General features: G+C 35.7%; 1 protein-coding gene across 1 annotated transcript; it reads left to right on the top strand.

The window, feature by feature from the left end:
• Positions 1 to 696: 696 nt before the first annotated feature.
• Positions 697 to 7,821, top strand: LOC121411296 (adenylate cyclase type 9-like). The gene is made up of 4 exons (XM_041603950.1): positions 697 to 1,040; positions 1,741 to 1,967; positions 2,737 to 4,294; positions 7,321 to 7,821. Exons 1-3 carry the CDS (start codon positions 732 to 734, stop codon positions 4,286 to 4,288), a joined length of 2,088 nt encoding a protein of 695 aa, XP_041459884.1. The 5' UTR covers positions 697 to 731; the 3' UTR covers positions 4,289 to 4,294; positions 7,321 to 7,821.
• The last annotated feature ends 6,355 nt before the right edge of the window (positions 7,822 to 14,176 follow it).

The raw sequence follows: 14,176 nt of genomic DNA, 5'->3' as shown, positions 1-14,176 counted from the left end.
CATCAACATCTTTCATGGAACAACTTTCCTTGATTTTGAATGACTGAGAACTTGAGAAGCATCTTTGTCTCACTGTTGCTATGGTTACTGTTGGATAAAACATACTTTGTTAGATGAAACATCTGACAAGTCATTTCACAAAGAGCTCTTCAGGTCTGACTTTGCACTCCTACCATCTGCTTTTGGCACTATCTGATATGCACAAAGACTGGTTACATTCATTCAATATATGCATATATATTTCTGTATCTTTTTTTTTAAGTATTTTTTTAATCTTCAGTAGTGCCTTAACAGACTATACATGTAATATATTGGAGAGGCAGAATACTGTGGGTTAGCAGTGACATGACAGACCATCCAAACTTTTGTTTGCTACAACCTTCTGGCACCCTGAATCTTTCCATGAAGAGTTGATTCTCATCATATTTCCCCCTTTTCACATGTTTGCACTAAGTTACATATACCCATAGGCGGCGGAAGCGGGGGGGACGTGTCCCCCCCCCCTAAATCTGAGTTGATCCTTCCTAAATTTTTAGCTGATGACCTTTTTTTTTTTTTTTTTTGCTTGTCAATTTTTTTTCCTGTGTCCCCCCTTAATTTTTTTTTTGCTTGTCCAAAAATTGTGGTGGTCCCCCCTAAAATTTTTGGCTTCCGCCGCCAATGCATATACCTGTATATGTGTATGTACATGTATAAAACAACAATTTTTTCTTCTTCTTTTTGCTGTAGGTATGAAAACTTACTTTATCGCTGGTCGCAATGCTTCTGCGAGCCCTGCGACCAAGTACCATGGCAACATGTCCTCAGCCTCACTTGACGCAGCATCCGGGAGTGCAGCCAACGTGACAGAAGACACAGACAGTGAGCGTGGTGAGGGAAGCGAGGCCAAGCAGGACTTACAGAGCAGGAAACCATTGCTGTCCTCTAATATCAACGGTGCTAGCGGCAGTGGGGGTAGTCCAGAAAAGTCTGTTGGGGAAGGATCAGAGACTGTGGAGGAAGGCAAGGATGCTGTGTTGAACCATGCGGAAAATCAAGCGGTAAGGAATAGATTTTATTTCTATTTCAAAGCAAAAGATATATCGATAATTGGATTTGAAGATTGTAAACTTGAATTATTGTTGTAAATTTGAATTAATGTCAAAAATTGAATATTTTTATATTTTTATTGTATTTGAAATTATGTACAGTTTATATGTTTGTTTTTTCTCCACTGTGAATTCAATGGCCATTCAGCTTTCAAGCTGCAATAATTGATTAAATTCATCTTGAATCCTTGAATTGAATCAAATTGATATAAAAAAGAACTAACCCAATATGCCTAGGTACAATATAGTGGAACCAAATTCAGTAGCAAGTTTGTGAAAGAACGTTAAATGATCTTCACTATTTGAGAAATACAAGATATGGAAAATACTGAGAAAGTTGCAGCTGCTGATATGTCATCGTTGATATGTAAGATCTATAAACACATCGAATCATTAAACCGGGTACCAAGAATTACAAGGCAGGGCCAAATTTTTCCTTGTGTATATCAAAAGCTGGTTACAAATTGATATGATTTCAGAAATAAACCAATATACATTCATCTGTCACTTCAAAGTTGATAAATTTACACTTCAATAAGCAGTTTCAGATCAACTTAATTGTTGCTGCCAACACCTGTAAAGCTGTAATGATAATTAATGAACATAGATCCAGTGGATGACTTGATAATTTGCTTCTGTTTTTCCTCACTAGGGAGGAGACAGTAAGCCAGAGAATGGCGGGGTCATCAGTCAACCGGGCTCAGGTGCGGAAACCCCTCAGGGTGGGGCGATGGAAGCAAACCCCCTCACTCTCAATGCATCCATCATTATGCATCATAATGAAGAACCTAACACAGAGAACCAACTCACCAAGTTCCTCAAGGAAGATGGTCAGATGGACTACTTTGAAAAACCACCCATCAGTCAGTTCTCTCTCAGGTAAATACGTTATAGACATGCTGAAGGTGTATCATAAAGCTGTTCATTAAAACAAACTACACATGACTGGAATTTGTATTATTGGGGTAATTCAGCTTCTCAATTATGTTGTATACCATCAGCTATGGTTGCTATCTGGGTAGTATTTCATGAAACAAAGAGTTGGTGATTTTTATTGACTATTGTTAGAAGCTAGTGCTTATCCTTGCTTCTGATTGGCTGAGAACAAATTGGTCAGTGAAATTCACTGACAAGCATTTCATGAATTACTCTTTGGATCTTTGTAAACTGACATTCGTATTTCAACAGTCATTTCAATCGATGCAAAGTTTATTGGTATTATCATTCAAAAGCTGATTAGAGTTGTAGGGCAATTCAGACCACTCTGTTGACATGCCGGGGACAATATGGGGTATCTTTAAATACCTTAGATACCCTTTCAATCAATGATGAATGATAATCAAGATGGTTTTAATAAAATCAGAAAGGCAAAGGACAATGTCTGTGTCAAGTTTTCCAAAAACTTTATTAAAATGAAATTATCATTATTTGAAATTAAAAACCGAAGACAATTGAAAAACTATTTGATGAGCTCCTTCCAGCTTTTTAATTAATATTCAATTCCTTATCCAGTAAAAACAAGTCATTTGCAAACATACTCTGATGATATAGAAAATCTATTATAAACAGTGCCAGAGCCTTTCAATGAATGTACTTTCATTGTATTCATGTAGTGATAGAAGCTTTTTTCTTTTGTGACTTCTCTCAGGTTTCTTGACAGAGAGGTTGAGGACAAGTACCACTCTCAGTTCACTCCTGATTACATGCAACCTGACCGCCAAGTTGATGGGAATGATGATAAGCGCAACGAACGTCGTCATTCATCAGAGACAATCTCTACCACCCGCTACAATACCCTACTTGATGTCTGCATTGCATTTGCCACTTTTATCCTGGTTGGCATTTCTTGTTTCCTGGTGTTCAACATCCCTATACCTTGGGCCGTCTTATTCCCCATCATCTCCATCCTGCAGGTTATCATCCTCTTGGCTATGGTACGAGAAGCATTCTGCAGGAACGTTGGCATCATCCTGGCCGAGTACATAGCTGCTCTGTTCCACAACTGGTACCGACGTCACATCCTGGGGGCGCTGCTCCTTTGCTGTCCAGTCATCGCCGTCTTCACCAACTATTCCTGTGACAATGATGGCTGCTTTGGCGAGAACCGGCTCTTCTTCTGTTTCCTTCTGGTGGTGTCACTCCTGCATTTCTGCAATTTTGTCCAGCTGAACCTGTGGATGAAGCTCCTTCTTGCGTTGGCAAGTGGTACCATTCTGCTGGTCCTGCTCTTTATATGCAGGAATTGTCCCTTTATAGTTGACATGGAATCTTTTGATGGTACTACACCTACACCCTATGATCTGGTTGATGCTACACCCACCATGCTGACAGATCTCTGTGAAATGAATTCCCACCATTATGTCAACCCTGAAGAAGTCATCCTTGTCATCATCCTCCTGCTCATTCTCATCTTTGTCTTAAATCGTGAGTATGAGATTGGCTTCCGCCTCAACTACTACTCCAACTACCAGGCTCTGGTTGATCATGAAAAGATGAAGAGTCTCCAGGAAGAAGCAGAGAAATTGCTGCATCACATCGTGCCACAGTTTGTCACCGAGCAGCTCAGGACCACCTCCAAGTTCTCCCAGAACCACGACAATGTCGCCGTAATCTTCTGCAGTATCGTCAACTTCAATGACTTCTATGAGGAGGCATACGAGGGAGGCAAAGAATGCATCCGAGTTTTACATGAACTTATCAGTGACTTTGACAATCTCCTCAATGATCCTAAATATAAGGAAGTGGAGAAAATCAAGACGATAGGTTCCACTTACATGGCTGCATGCGGACTTCGTCCGAGCGAAAAGCCAAACGATGTACAGACACTAGTCACTCTCATGGACTTTGCTGATGAGATGATGTTGCAAATACAAAAATTTAATGAGGATGTCCTGAGCATGACAATTGGTGCATTTAACTTCATCTTGAGGATAGGATATAATCATGGGAAATTAACCTCTGGTGTTATTGGTACAACCAAGCTCCTTTATGACATCTGGGGTGATACTGTCAATGTAGCTAGCCGTATGGACTCAACGGGTATGCCTGGTCATATCCAGGTTACAGAACACTCCATGAAAGTGCTACAACCATATTATGAATTTGAGAAGCGAGGAGAAGTGAAAGTCCGGGGCAAAGGAGACATGACGACCTATCTTTTAGTGAAAAAAAGACCCGTTCCTCTGTCGGAGACCCAATAAATAAAGGTACAAACTGTTCAAATTGATGTAAATCTTTCAAACTATTTTCTGCAATTTACTTTCAGTCATCACTACTTAATTGTCATATCTTGCATTGATATCAACCGGAGGCCTATACACTTATTTTATGTTGACTGGGCTTTCGGGGCATTGTATGTGCAGAAATTTGTAGGGTACAATTTATTTTCATAAAATTCTGCACAAAGAAGTTATCAAGTTTAAATAACTACATTTTTTTCATCATATTACACAAGACCAAGATTATTGCATTATATGACCATTAAGGTCTACCATAAAAAGTCACCAGAAGCAAAATTTTATGAAAGTCCCATCTGACAGAGGTCTTTCTTAAGCTCTAAAATTCTGCACAGCTCAGTACCAATAGGAGATCATTTATCAAAGGGGGTAGCATTCACTATACCATAGATTGTTTTCTTTGAGAAAAGGGAGATTAAAGTTTACAAGTCTATTGAAGAACAGTGTAGAAGGTTTCACGGTACTCTGTGTATCTTTCTTGGGCAAGTGTTGGTCCAGAAAAGGACCACCCAATCTTGACGTTTTGACAAGTGTGTTCTTGTCATTCTCATTCTACCGAGGACGACAAGAACACACTTGTCGAGATTGGATGGTCCTTTTCAGGACCAAGACTTGCCCAAGAAAGATACATGGTGTACCGTGAAACCTACTACACTATTCTTCTTCGCCATGGAAATCTTCAGAAGTTATATCTATTGAAGAACACTTACTCTCCCATTATTGTGCAAAGATGAAAAAAAGAAGATTAGAACTCAATAAAATTTTGATGAAAGGGTCATCAAATTGCACCAAATTTAAGCATATGTCCTGTTCATTGTTTTGGGACAAGAAACAAACCTTCCAATTTCTTGATTCTTTGGAGGCTCTCAGAGAGACATTAGATCTTTGGAAAGAAGTTACAACGTTGAATTAAAAAGGACAAAATGTAGGTTTAATTTCAGTTTCACTTTTATTATTAGGGTCATTTTCTCTGGGATTAGGGAAATGTGGATGCATGTTAGAAATGAAAGAAACCACAGACTTGACATTTGTATGTTCACTCTAAGAGAGAGCTTAAGTCTAGTAAATGAGAACAAGTGCATTACCCAAAGTTGTTTCAAGAACTTTAGGACTTTGTGTAATATTCAGAAATTACTTTGTAAGTTCCATGATTAACTGATCAATATCATTACAAAAGAGAATATACAAGCAGTACAATAAAACTAACGTAAAGTATGGTATAAAATCAATAGAAATATGTTAGGTGCCACAATTTGTAGGGACTTGCGTTTCAAATGAACTTGTCTGCTTTATTTGGATATGGGATAACAAAATCTATGGTGTTTTTTTACAGATATATTTGATGAAATAAGAGTTGTGACTGTAATAATAATTTGGGGTACCATTTCATAAAAAGTAACTATGGTAACTTAGACATGATAACAACAGAGTTGCTAATTTTCCGGATTTTTCCGGAATTCCGGATTTTTTCCTTTGCTGAAAAATATTCCGGAAAAAAAAATCGATTGTCAAAGTGAAATCCGTAAAAATTTCCCCTCCAAATCTTGTCACGGAGTTCGCTACGGAGAGCGCAATTTCAATTTTGGATGGCCAATTTGCGCAGACGGAAAATTATTAGCGTTGTGCGCAGCATGAAGTTTAGCTGGTACTGTACTTGCACGGTACGCGCGAGCAATACATTGTAGCAGTTGCAAACGCCGCGCGCCCTATACCCTGCAGGGATACGGGTGTCAGCGCTATCCCAGTCGGGTGATCGCCCGGTAGAACCGCTCGAAGCACGGCCCGGTGTGGCTGCAATTGCCTGCTGCTGCGTGAGTGATTGGTTGTCTGCCGCGGGATTTCAGCTGAAAACCTATTTGCTACCATGAAATATGTGTTCTCTGGTGCGTATTCATCAATTCATATACGTGAACTATCCATCATTTTGATAGAAATTGTGATTTATGGATTTTCAATAGTATAGGATTGTCTTGTTGATGAGTACAGTGAGTGAAAAAGGGCACCCCAGCTGCTACATTATAACATACACCCGTCCCGAGTCGCACCCATTGGCCGCAGCATATTAACCCGCAGCAGGTTAACCCGTACCGTAATGAGTACGGGTTACATGATTTTTTTTTTTTTTGAGCACCTTTCTTGCCTATGATATGAAGTTTATTATGTCATTAATTATTTGTTATGTACTACTGTAGATTAATGATTTCAGCCCTCTAAAGAATAAGAAAACGTTCCAGCTTCAGGGGGCTTCGCCCTTGACCCCGCCAGGGGCCCTGGGCGGGCCCCTGGACCCCGGCCTGGGTTTTCAGGATTTTTTTTAGCTATCAGTTAGCATCTCTGTAACAATTACCATGGTAATAGCAGCCAATCACAATAAAACTTTCCATGGTAGTTACAATACTGACATTGTTATGTAAGTCTTTATGAAACAGAAATCTTTTGCTTCTCAAAACTCCTACCTTCAAAAATTCTTAATTTTAAAGCTATATGATGGTAGTTGCAGTAAAACACTAATTTCGTGATAAAGTCTGTAAGACCAAGGTTAAGTATGACTATATCATCGTGGATCTAGATCTGGTACAGTTACGTAAACTGAACTTTGTGGAATCATAAAATCTAAGCTGAAATATGATCAAACTGAAGATCGCCAACACAGATAGGCACCCGTGGGACAGTGTATTATTATTGCTGGAATAAAGACCCTACAGACGTGACCGAATCCGCGCTTATTTCTCAGCAATTACACAATTTCTTCCAGAATCCTTTGGCACATATTTTTTATTCATACAAACAGACACTAGGGTGGTCATTATATTAGATTCTGTAAAAAGTCATTTTGAGATTGTTCCCAGAACTGGAATTCATCTTTAATTAATTCTACTGTAATCTGTTTGTTTGATTGCCTTGAGGTTTGATATGTTATTAATTGACTTCCTTCCACTTGTAACGTCCTTTATCTATATTTTTTTCTTATCTTTTTCTCCTTTTTCTATCTTCAGTTCAAGTTCAAGCAACCAGTCTTGCAGACTCTTGATCTGTGATGGACTCCAGATAGAACTACAACTGAATCCATAGAACAACGATTAAACATCTGTACTGCTGAACACAGCCTCTTGTGTACATATCAACGATGAAGAGAATGACCACTGAGTTCACACATGTCTGGAATTATGATGATGAAACCGTTCTGAAACAGGGTTTAGCTATATTAACATTGCCACATGATTTTTTCTTTTTTTTCACTTGATAAATTTGATTACCATTATGACTAAAACCATAGATTGCTTGTATTTGTTTTCTGTGATGAAAACATGATGGAAAGGAAAGTCTAAAATGGAAACGTAGAGATCAAAATAATATTTTTCCTCTCTTTATCAATGTTTATGGATTCATTTTTATATTGAGACCCTATTCCCATAAAGTTTTTGACATGATGTAGTATCCACACCTGCTTTGAAAACATGATTAGTATGGATGGAAGGGACAAAGTCAAGATTGATGTAAGTGAAAAGTCTCAATTGATTGGAGGGGAGTTCATGGTTTGATAAGTAATAGTCTTGATAGATTGGTTTGTTAAATATTGTATTAGGGGTCTTAATTTAGTGGTTTGGAAAAGATTACATTAATTGGGGGTCTCAATAGAGTAGCTTAGAAAAGAATAGATTAGTTAAGGGTCTGCATAGTAGAGGGATTTGATAAAGATTGAATTAGCTGTAGGTTTTAATCATTATTTATTTGACAATTGATATGATACAAATATTACATAATTCAGAAAACAGAGATTTTACAATGTATGATTGAAAATTTTGTCCTGAAAATCCATGGGCATAATGTATTTCACTTGTGATAAAAAATGTTGCAATAAAACATTTGTTACAATAGGATGACTCATCTTAGTCGAGAATGGGCTGATAAGGAAGGGGGTGGTATCAAGAATTGCTTATGTGGGGGACTTAAAAGAATGGGTTGGTCAAAATTAGGTTGGTTAAGATTTGGGTTGTTGTGACTGAATAGCATGGGATTGGACAAGGTTTGGGTGTGATAAGTTCATACATTTTGGAATCCATAGGAAAGATATGTATTGAAAATAAATCTATATATTGTGACAGAACTTTGTTGGTCTAGAATAGAGAATTTATGTTTGTTTCAAACTTTTTTTCTGAAATATTTGTCCGTGGTCAAAATACAAATTGAGTGAATTTTTACATATGTTTTAGTTTCCACCGTAGAGGTGATTTATGTATCAGTCAACATTTCTTCTTTTGACAACAAGTAATGAGAAGCTTAGTTTTCAGTTTGCTGTATAAACATTTGACTGGTGCAGCATCCCAAAACACCATGCGAGATTCACTAGCAAATTGAATTAATGTCTAAGTTTACTAATATCAATTTCATGATATTTGATTAATCTGCAGGGTCTAAAGATTGATTTTAGCCATTAGGGAACTACTCCCCCTTCCCTTTTCAATGAACCAATTCCATGAAAACTTGGCGTTTTTATATTTTTATCGCAACTTTTTTCCCTGTTTATGGTTATTGCTCATAAACAGCACCACTATAAAATCAACATAAATTTCCTTTACCTGCTGACAAGTAGAAAAGAAATGAGAAAATAGACCATGGAATATTCAGAGTTCACTGTGACATTTCTTTGTTACCTTGTCAGGAGCAAAGCAACCTCATTTTGCTATTGCGCCCAACAACATTTTGAAACATAACATGAAATATTTGCTAAGTGTAAAAAAAAATGACTCCCAGTGAATTTATGTTTATTGCATGGGTATTTGTCTTTCTTTGTTATTCTTTACAATAAAATTTCTTGTCAAATAATCACTGAAATTGTTTGTGGTAACACAATGTAATGATCATTTTTATATGTGCATATTGTTGAAGATACCCACTTTCAAATAATGCAATTGATTGTGAAGCTCTTTGTAACAGGGCCCCAGGAAGTGGTTCTTAATCTGTTGTTTTGGCTAGAAACAAGTCTTTTTAGCTCTTTCAGTACAACTTCCATCCTTTTCCTGTCCTAAGCTTTGCAGAGTTCATGCAGGTTAGGAAAATTTTGGAGAGTCAGGAAATGTAGTTTTTCCAGAAACAAGAAAAAATAGAGAAATGGTCAATTGCATATGGAAAGACATGATAGTAAATTTTCCATATTTTGCATTTCAGAATTTTTTGAAGACATATATAGGAAGAGCATGATAAAATACATGTACCTCCACAACCCTAATTTGGTTTGAATCGGTTCATCGGGCCCAAGACGTTACCTCATGAATAGTTAGCCCCATTAAAATCAATTTATCATTAGCCTGGATCTAAATGTTATGAACCAGGCAGTACTGGATTGACTTCAATGTGATAAATCATGTATTCATGAGGTCATATCTTGGGCACCCATTGACTACTTCCAAACCAAATTTAGGTTGTAGAGGTATTTCATCATGCTCTGCCGAAAATATGCTATGAAAAGTGTAAAAAAAAAAGGGGGAGTTTTGGGTGACGTTATCATTTTGGTACTTGATTGGTGTCAGTGACCGACATGTTTAATATTTGGATAGTGATGCTCATACTTCAGGCACTAGTGGGGATTTTCTCCAAGCTTTCATGACCATCTATTGCTAAATCTATTTGAGCTTTCTAAATCCATCAATCATATGTAAGTTTGCAAACGATTGCTGATATACTTCTTGCAACAAGGTGTGTAAACTGATTTGCTACAGTTGAAATTTATCTATTGCAAAAATCGTTCAGTTGATTGAAAATCATTTGTTACCACACTCTCTAAGATTGACAAGTCATGGAAAATGTTCCAAGTCCCTTTCTCTGGAAAGTCATTGAACATAATTGGCAAATCTATGATCCCAACCTGGTGTTTGGGTCATTACCTAGTCCATAGAAAAACAGGAAAAAATGTTTGGTACTACTAAATCTAGGAAAACGTTGTATGAGTATATGATACAATGAAGCCCTTAGTCTTGCAGATCTCAAAGAAAAGTGTTAAAATGAACAGAAGGCAATATTAGACAAGGTGAACATTTATGATAACACCTTAGGCTATGTCTTGAGTATATTAGAACTATTGTTTAGGTACTTTGTACATATGTTCTTCTTGATAACAATAATAATAATGATGATAATAATGACAATAATAATATTTATTTCATAATTCTCCTGGAAAAATTACAGGAGATCCCTCCCGCGCATGCGCAGTCATTACGTTCGCAGCATTGATTTGGCAGTCATTTTCAGCCATTTGGGTTGAGATAAAAAAAAAAATTTTTCTTCCCCTTCTTCGAGTTGGTTGCTGGAATTTATGAGCTAGAACCCTTTTCTATAACAACCTCCTTCTGACATCGACATTGGGTTCGAGTTGGAGTACTTCCTGATGAAAATACGATTATGAATCTTTATATCTTGAATGTGGATACCAGAATTATGTCACCTCAACAGTGTTATCTATCTCTATGTTGTGTATTCTCCCTTGTCTATGAAATTTTAGATATGGTTAGGCAAATGAGAGCACACACAAAAACACATATTTTATTGTAAAGAATTTCAATTAGATGCAAGACGACATGTAAACATGTAGACTATTCATGGTTGTCAGTATGGTATGTATCTTTTGTTAACTTTCCATATCACATCAAACCATTTTTACACTAGCTCATATATTTACACTTGTTAATATATATATACATCTTGAAATAATGATAATAGAGGTGATGTCTGATGCAACACATTCTTTCTTATGTTCATAATCTCAGTTTTGCTTTCAGCAGCAGCCTTTATACAGAAAGTGAAAATGTTTGCAGTTGTGTACTCTCAAAACTGAAATGCTTCAGTGCAGAGCATCAGAAAAAGAGTGGTAATAAATGACCATTTAGATAAGTAGTGACACAAATATTGTTTATTTTTGTATGATTTTTGAAGAATAAAAATGAAATAGGATGAAGTCTTACTGAAAGTTTCATTTATTAAGAAATAATTTCTGAGCAATGCACAAAAATACTGAAATTACCACATTTTTTACAGTTTGTGGCATGCAAATTACCTGTTGTGAGTTATAGTATACTTTTTAAAACTTCATGGATGAATAAAAAATATGATTTGTTAAATGCTATGTTATGTACCATATACTGTAAACATATGTCTATGTTATGATAGTGTTATTAAGGTGAAAAACTGCTATATCTATTCAATTGGCAGTTATGTTAATTTAAAGGTCAAGTCCACCCCCAAAAAAGTTTATTTGAATAAATAGATAAAAATCAAGAAGAATAACGCTGAAAACTTCATCAAAATCAGATGTAACATTTTAAAGTTGTGCTAATTTTTCACAAAACAGTTATATGCACAATTCAGTGCTATGGAAATGAGAGAGTCGATGATGTCACTCACTATTTCTTTTGTTTTTTATTGTTTGAATTATACAATATTTCAATTTTTATGAATATGACAAATAGGACCCTCTTGTTTGAACACACAAAATGTTAAAACAGTGGAATCCCACATGTTCAGAGAGGATTTTTTTCATATGGCAATGAGGAGAAAATTAAAATATTTCATATTTCACATAATAAAATACAAAAGAAATAGTGAGTGATGTCATCGGTCCCCTCATTTGCATACCGACCAGTTGTGCATAACTGTTTTGTGAAATTAAGCAAAACCTAAAAATATCATTAGTTTCTTATTTTAGATCGGATTTTGATGAAATTTTTAGCGTTATGCTTGTCTGATTTTCCTTTCTATTCAACGCAGCTTTTTGTTGGAGTGGACTTGTCCTTTAAGCTCAACTGACTTGGGGAGTTAAATATTTTTTAAATGTTTCAAACTTGTAAAGTGACTGTAGGGCTGGATAAAGTATGGAGTTTCTTCGATTGATATTTTGGTGAGACATTTATCTACATCAGATGCTCTCCTTCCAGGTGTTCAATTGATTTTTAGTGATGATTACCCAAGTTCTTGAATTGCTAGAGTTGGTAGTCTTGTAAACATAGTTCTTTTTATGCTCTTGTAAAATCTTTCATAATGCTGCTAAATTACATATTCATACAGATTCTTGGTGATTTTTTTTCACTTACGCTAATATTAGTAGGAGTATCGTTTTGCAGGTCATGCAACAAATTGACATAACATACTTGTCGGAAAGGAAAAATGATTTATAAACTTACCTCAGCTTAATTGAATTTCACCTCTCTTCACTCAATTTGTATAACCATCTGTTAATAGCTCTATGGTATAACTATTGAAAGGGATATATGTTGAGACCTTACGTTTTAAAGCTGCCCAGATATTGTCATTTTTAATCAAATCATTGTCATTAATGCTATTTTTAATCATCAGCTTGTTTCAATGTACATTATAAAATTGAAATGGAATTGTGTAAATGGAATACTAACTAATTTGATTTAGATTTCATGTTTCCTGTAATATATGTACACTGCAAATACTATCTTGTACATGTGAATGATTTTTGAAGAAGGAATACCTGAATTTTCCCAGGGATTACATATAAGAATGTTTTTGTTTAGGGGTGAATGAGGTGATGTTAAGAGTAAAATAGATTTGCACTGCAACAGTTCAGTTATTAAAAACACTGAGGAGAGAGAGTGAGAGAAAATGGAAAGAGAGGGGGTGGACAGAGACAGAAAGTAAGAGATATAGGGAGAGAGGGGATAAGATTGAGAGAGAGAGGGGGAGAGAGAGATGAAGGTGAGTACATGTCTACAATGTGTGTGTGTTGTTTAAATATGTTCTATGATAAATTCACAAAAGAGAAATTTAAACATTTGATGTGACAAAATGAAGAAAAATTTTGTCATCATATTTTATTGTAGAGTATCATGTAAATGGTGCCTACAGACACATATATATATATCCTATAAATAACTGATTCCTACACTGTTCTAACATTAAATCATTGTATTTGGTTTTACACAGAGTCCAGTGCTTTTTTAAAAGCACTTTGTTGTGAAAAGTATCAATTTTGTAAAGAGATTTTAAGTTGAACTATTTAGCATATTGATAAAAAAAAATAGCTGGCCATTTAACATGTATATCTGGCCAGATGATGGCGTCCTGTGTGTCTAAAGTACATGTAAACAGTACCGATATAATACTTTATGCTATCGATATAATATTGTACAAAAAGTGCAGTTTGTAATATAGATATAAATACTACTAAATAATAAATAATTGGCAGATGATATTGCATAATTATGTGCTTTTAATTGGAATGTAAATGTAGATCATGGATGTATAAATTTTTTTATTATTATTTTGGTTTGAAGTTTGCTGATCTTGATTGAGTTTTTGTTTGTCATTGCTGTGAAATATGAATTTTTATTTGCTGAGTATCCATACTAATCAATGGTAGATCGATATTGACTATTACATGATAAGATACAAATAAAGAATGCAATATAATTGCAGCTCTGTTTGTAGACCGTTTTGTCCTTTGTTGGGGTTGAAATTAATGTCTGAAGTTATTTAAATACATGAATACATTTGAACATGGATTCCATTTTCTAAAGATTTCTGATAATGGTAATTTTGCTATTAATCACAATGGAAACCTGAGCCTTGTTACCAAAGCTGTTCGTAAGATAAGAGCGACTTTAAGAACGACTGGTGATCCTTTCTTTTGGTAAATGGTATACACCATTGACGATGGTTTAGTGCGTAAGAAAGGTTCACCAGTCGTTCTTAAAGTCGCTCTTAACTTACGAACAGCTTTATGAAACACCCACCTGGTTTAAGAAAGCTAATTGATATGAGCATGATGAACATTCTAACCACATCAGTTTACATTAATGACAGAGTTTTACAGTTAACTCATTTGCAATCACT

This window comes from Lytechinus variegatus, chromosome 1, assembly GCF_018143015.1.
Source record: "Lytechinus variegatus isolate NC3 chromosome 1, Lvar_3.0, whole genome shotgun sequence".
In the NCBI taxonomy this organism is placed as follows: domain Eukaryota; kingdom Metazoa; phylum Echinodermata; class Echinoidea; order Temnopleuroida; family Toxopneustidae; genus Lytechinus; species Lytechinus variegatus.
The sequence above is the reverse complement of the archived record's forward strand: the minus strand, read 5'-3'. Positions and strand labels throughout refer to the sequence as shown.

Bases quoted from the DNA above. Each gene is read 5' to 3' on its own strand.
- LOC121411296 (XM_041603950.1), top strand. From the start codon at position 732: ATGAAAACTTACTTTATCGCTGGTCGCAATGCTTCTGCGAGCCCTGCG. The intron at 1,041-1,740 runs GTAAGGAATAGA...TTTCCTCACTAG, and splicing joins ACCATGCGGAAAATCAAGCG to GGAGGAGACAGTAAGCCAGA. The intron at 1,968-2,736 runs GTAAATACGTTA...GACTTCTCTCAG, and splicing joins ATCAGTCAGTTCTCTCTCAG to GTTTCTTGACAGAGAGGTTG.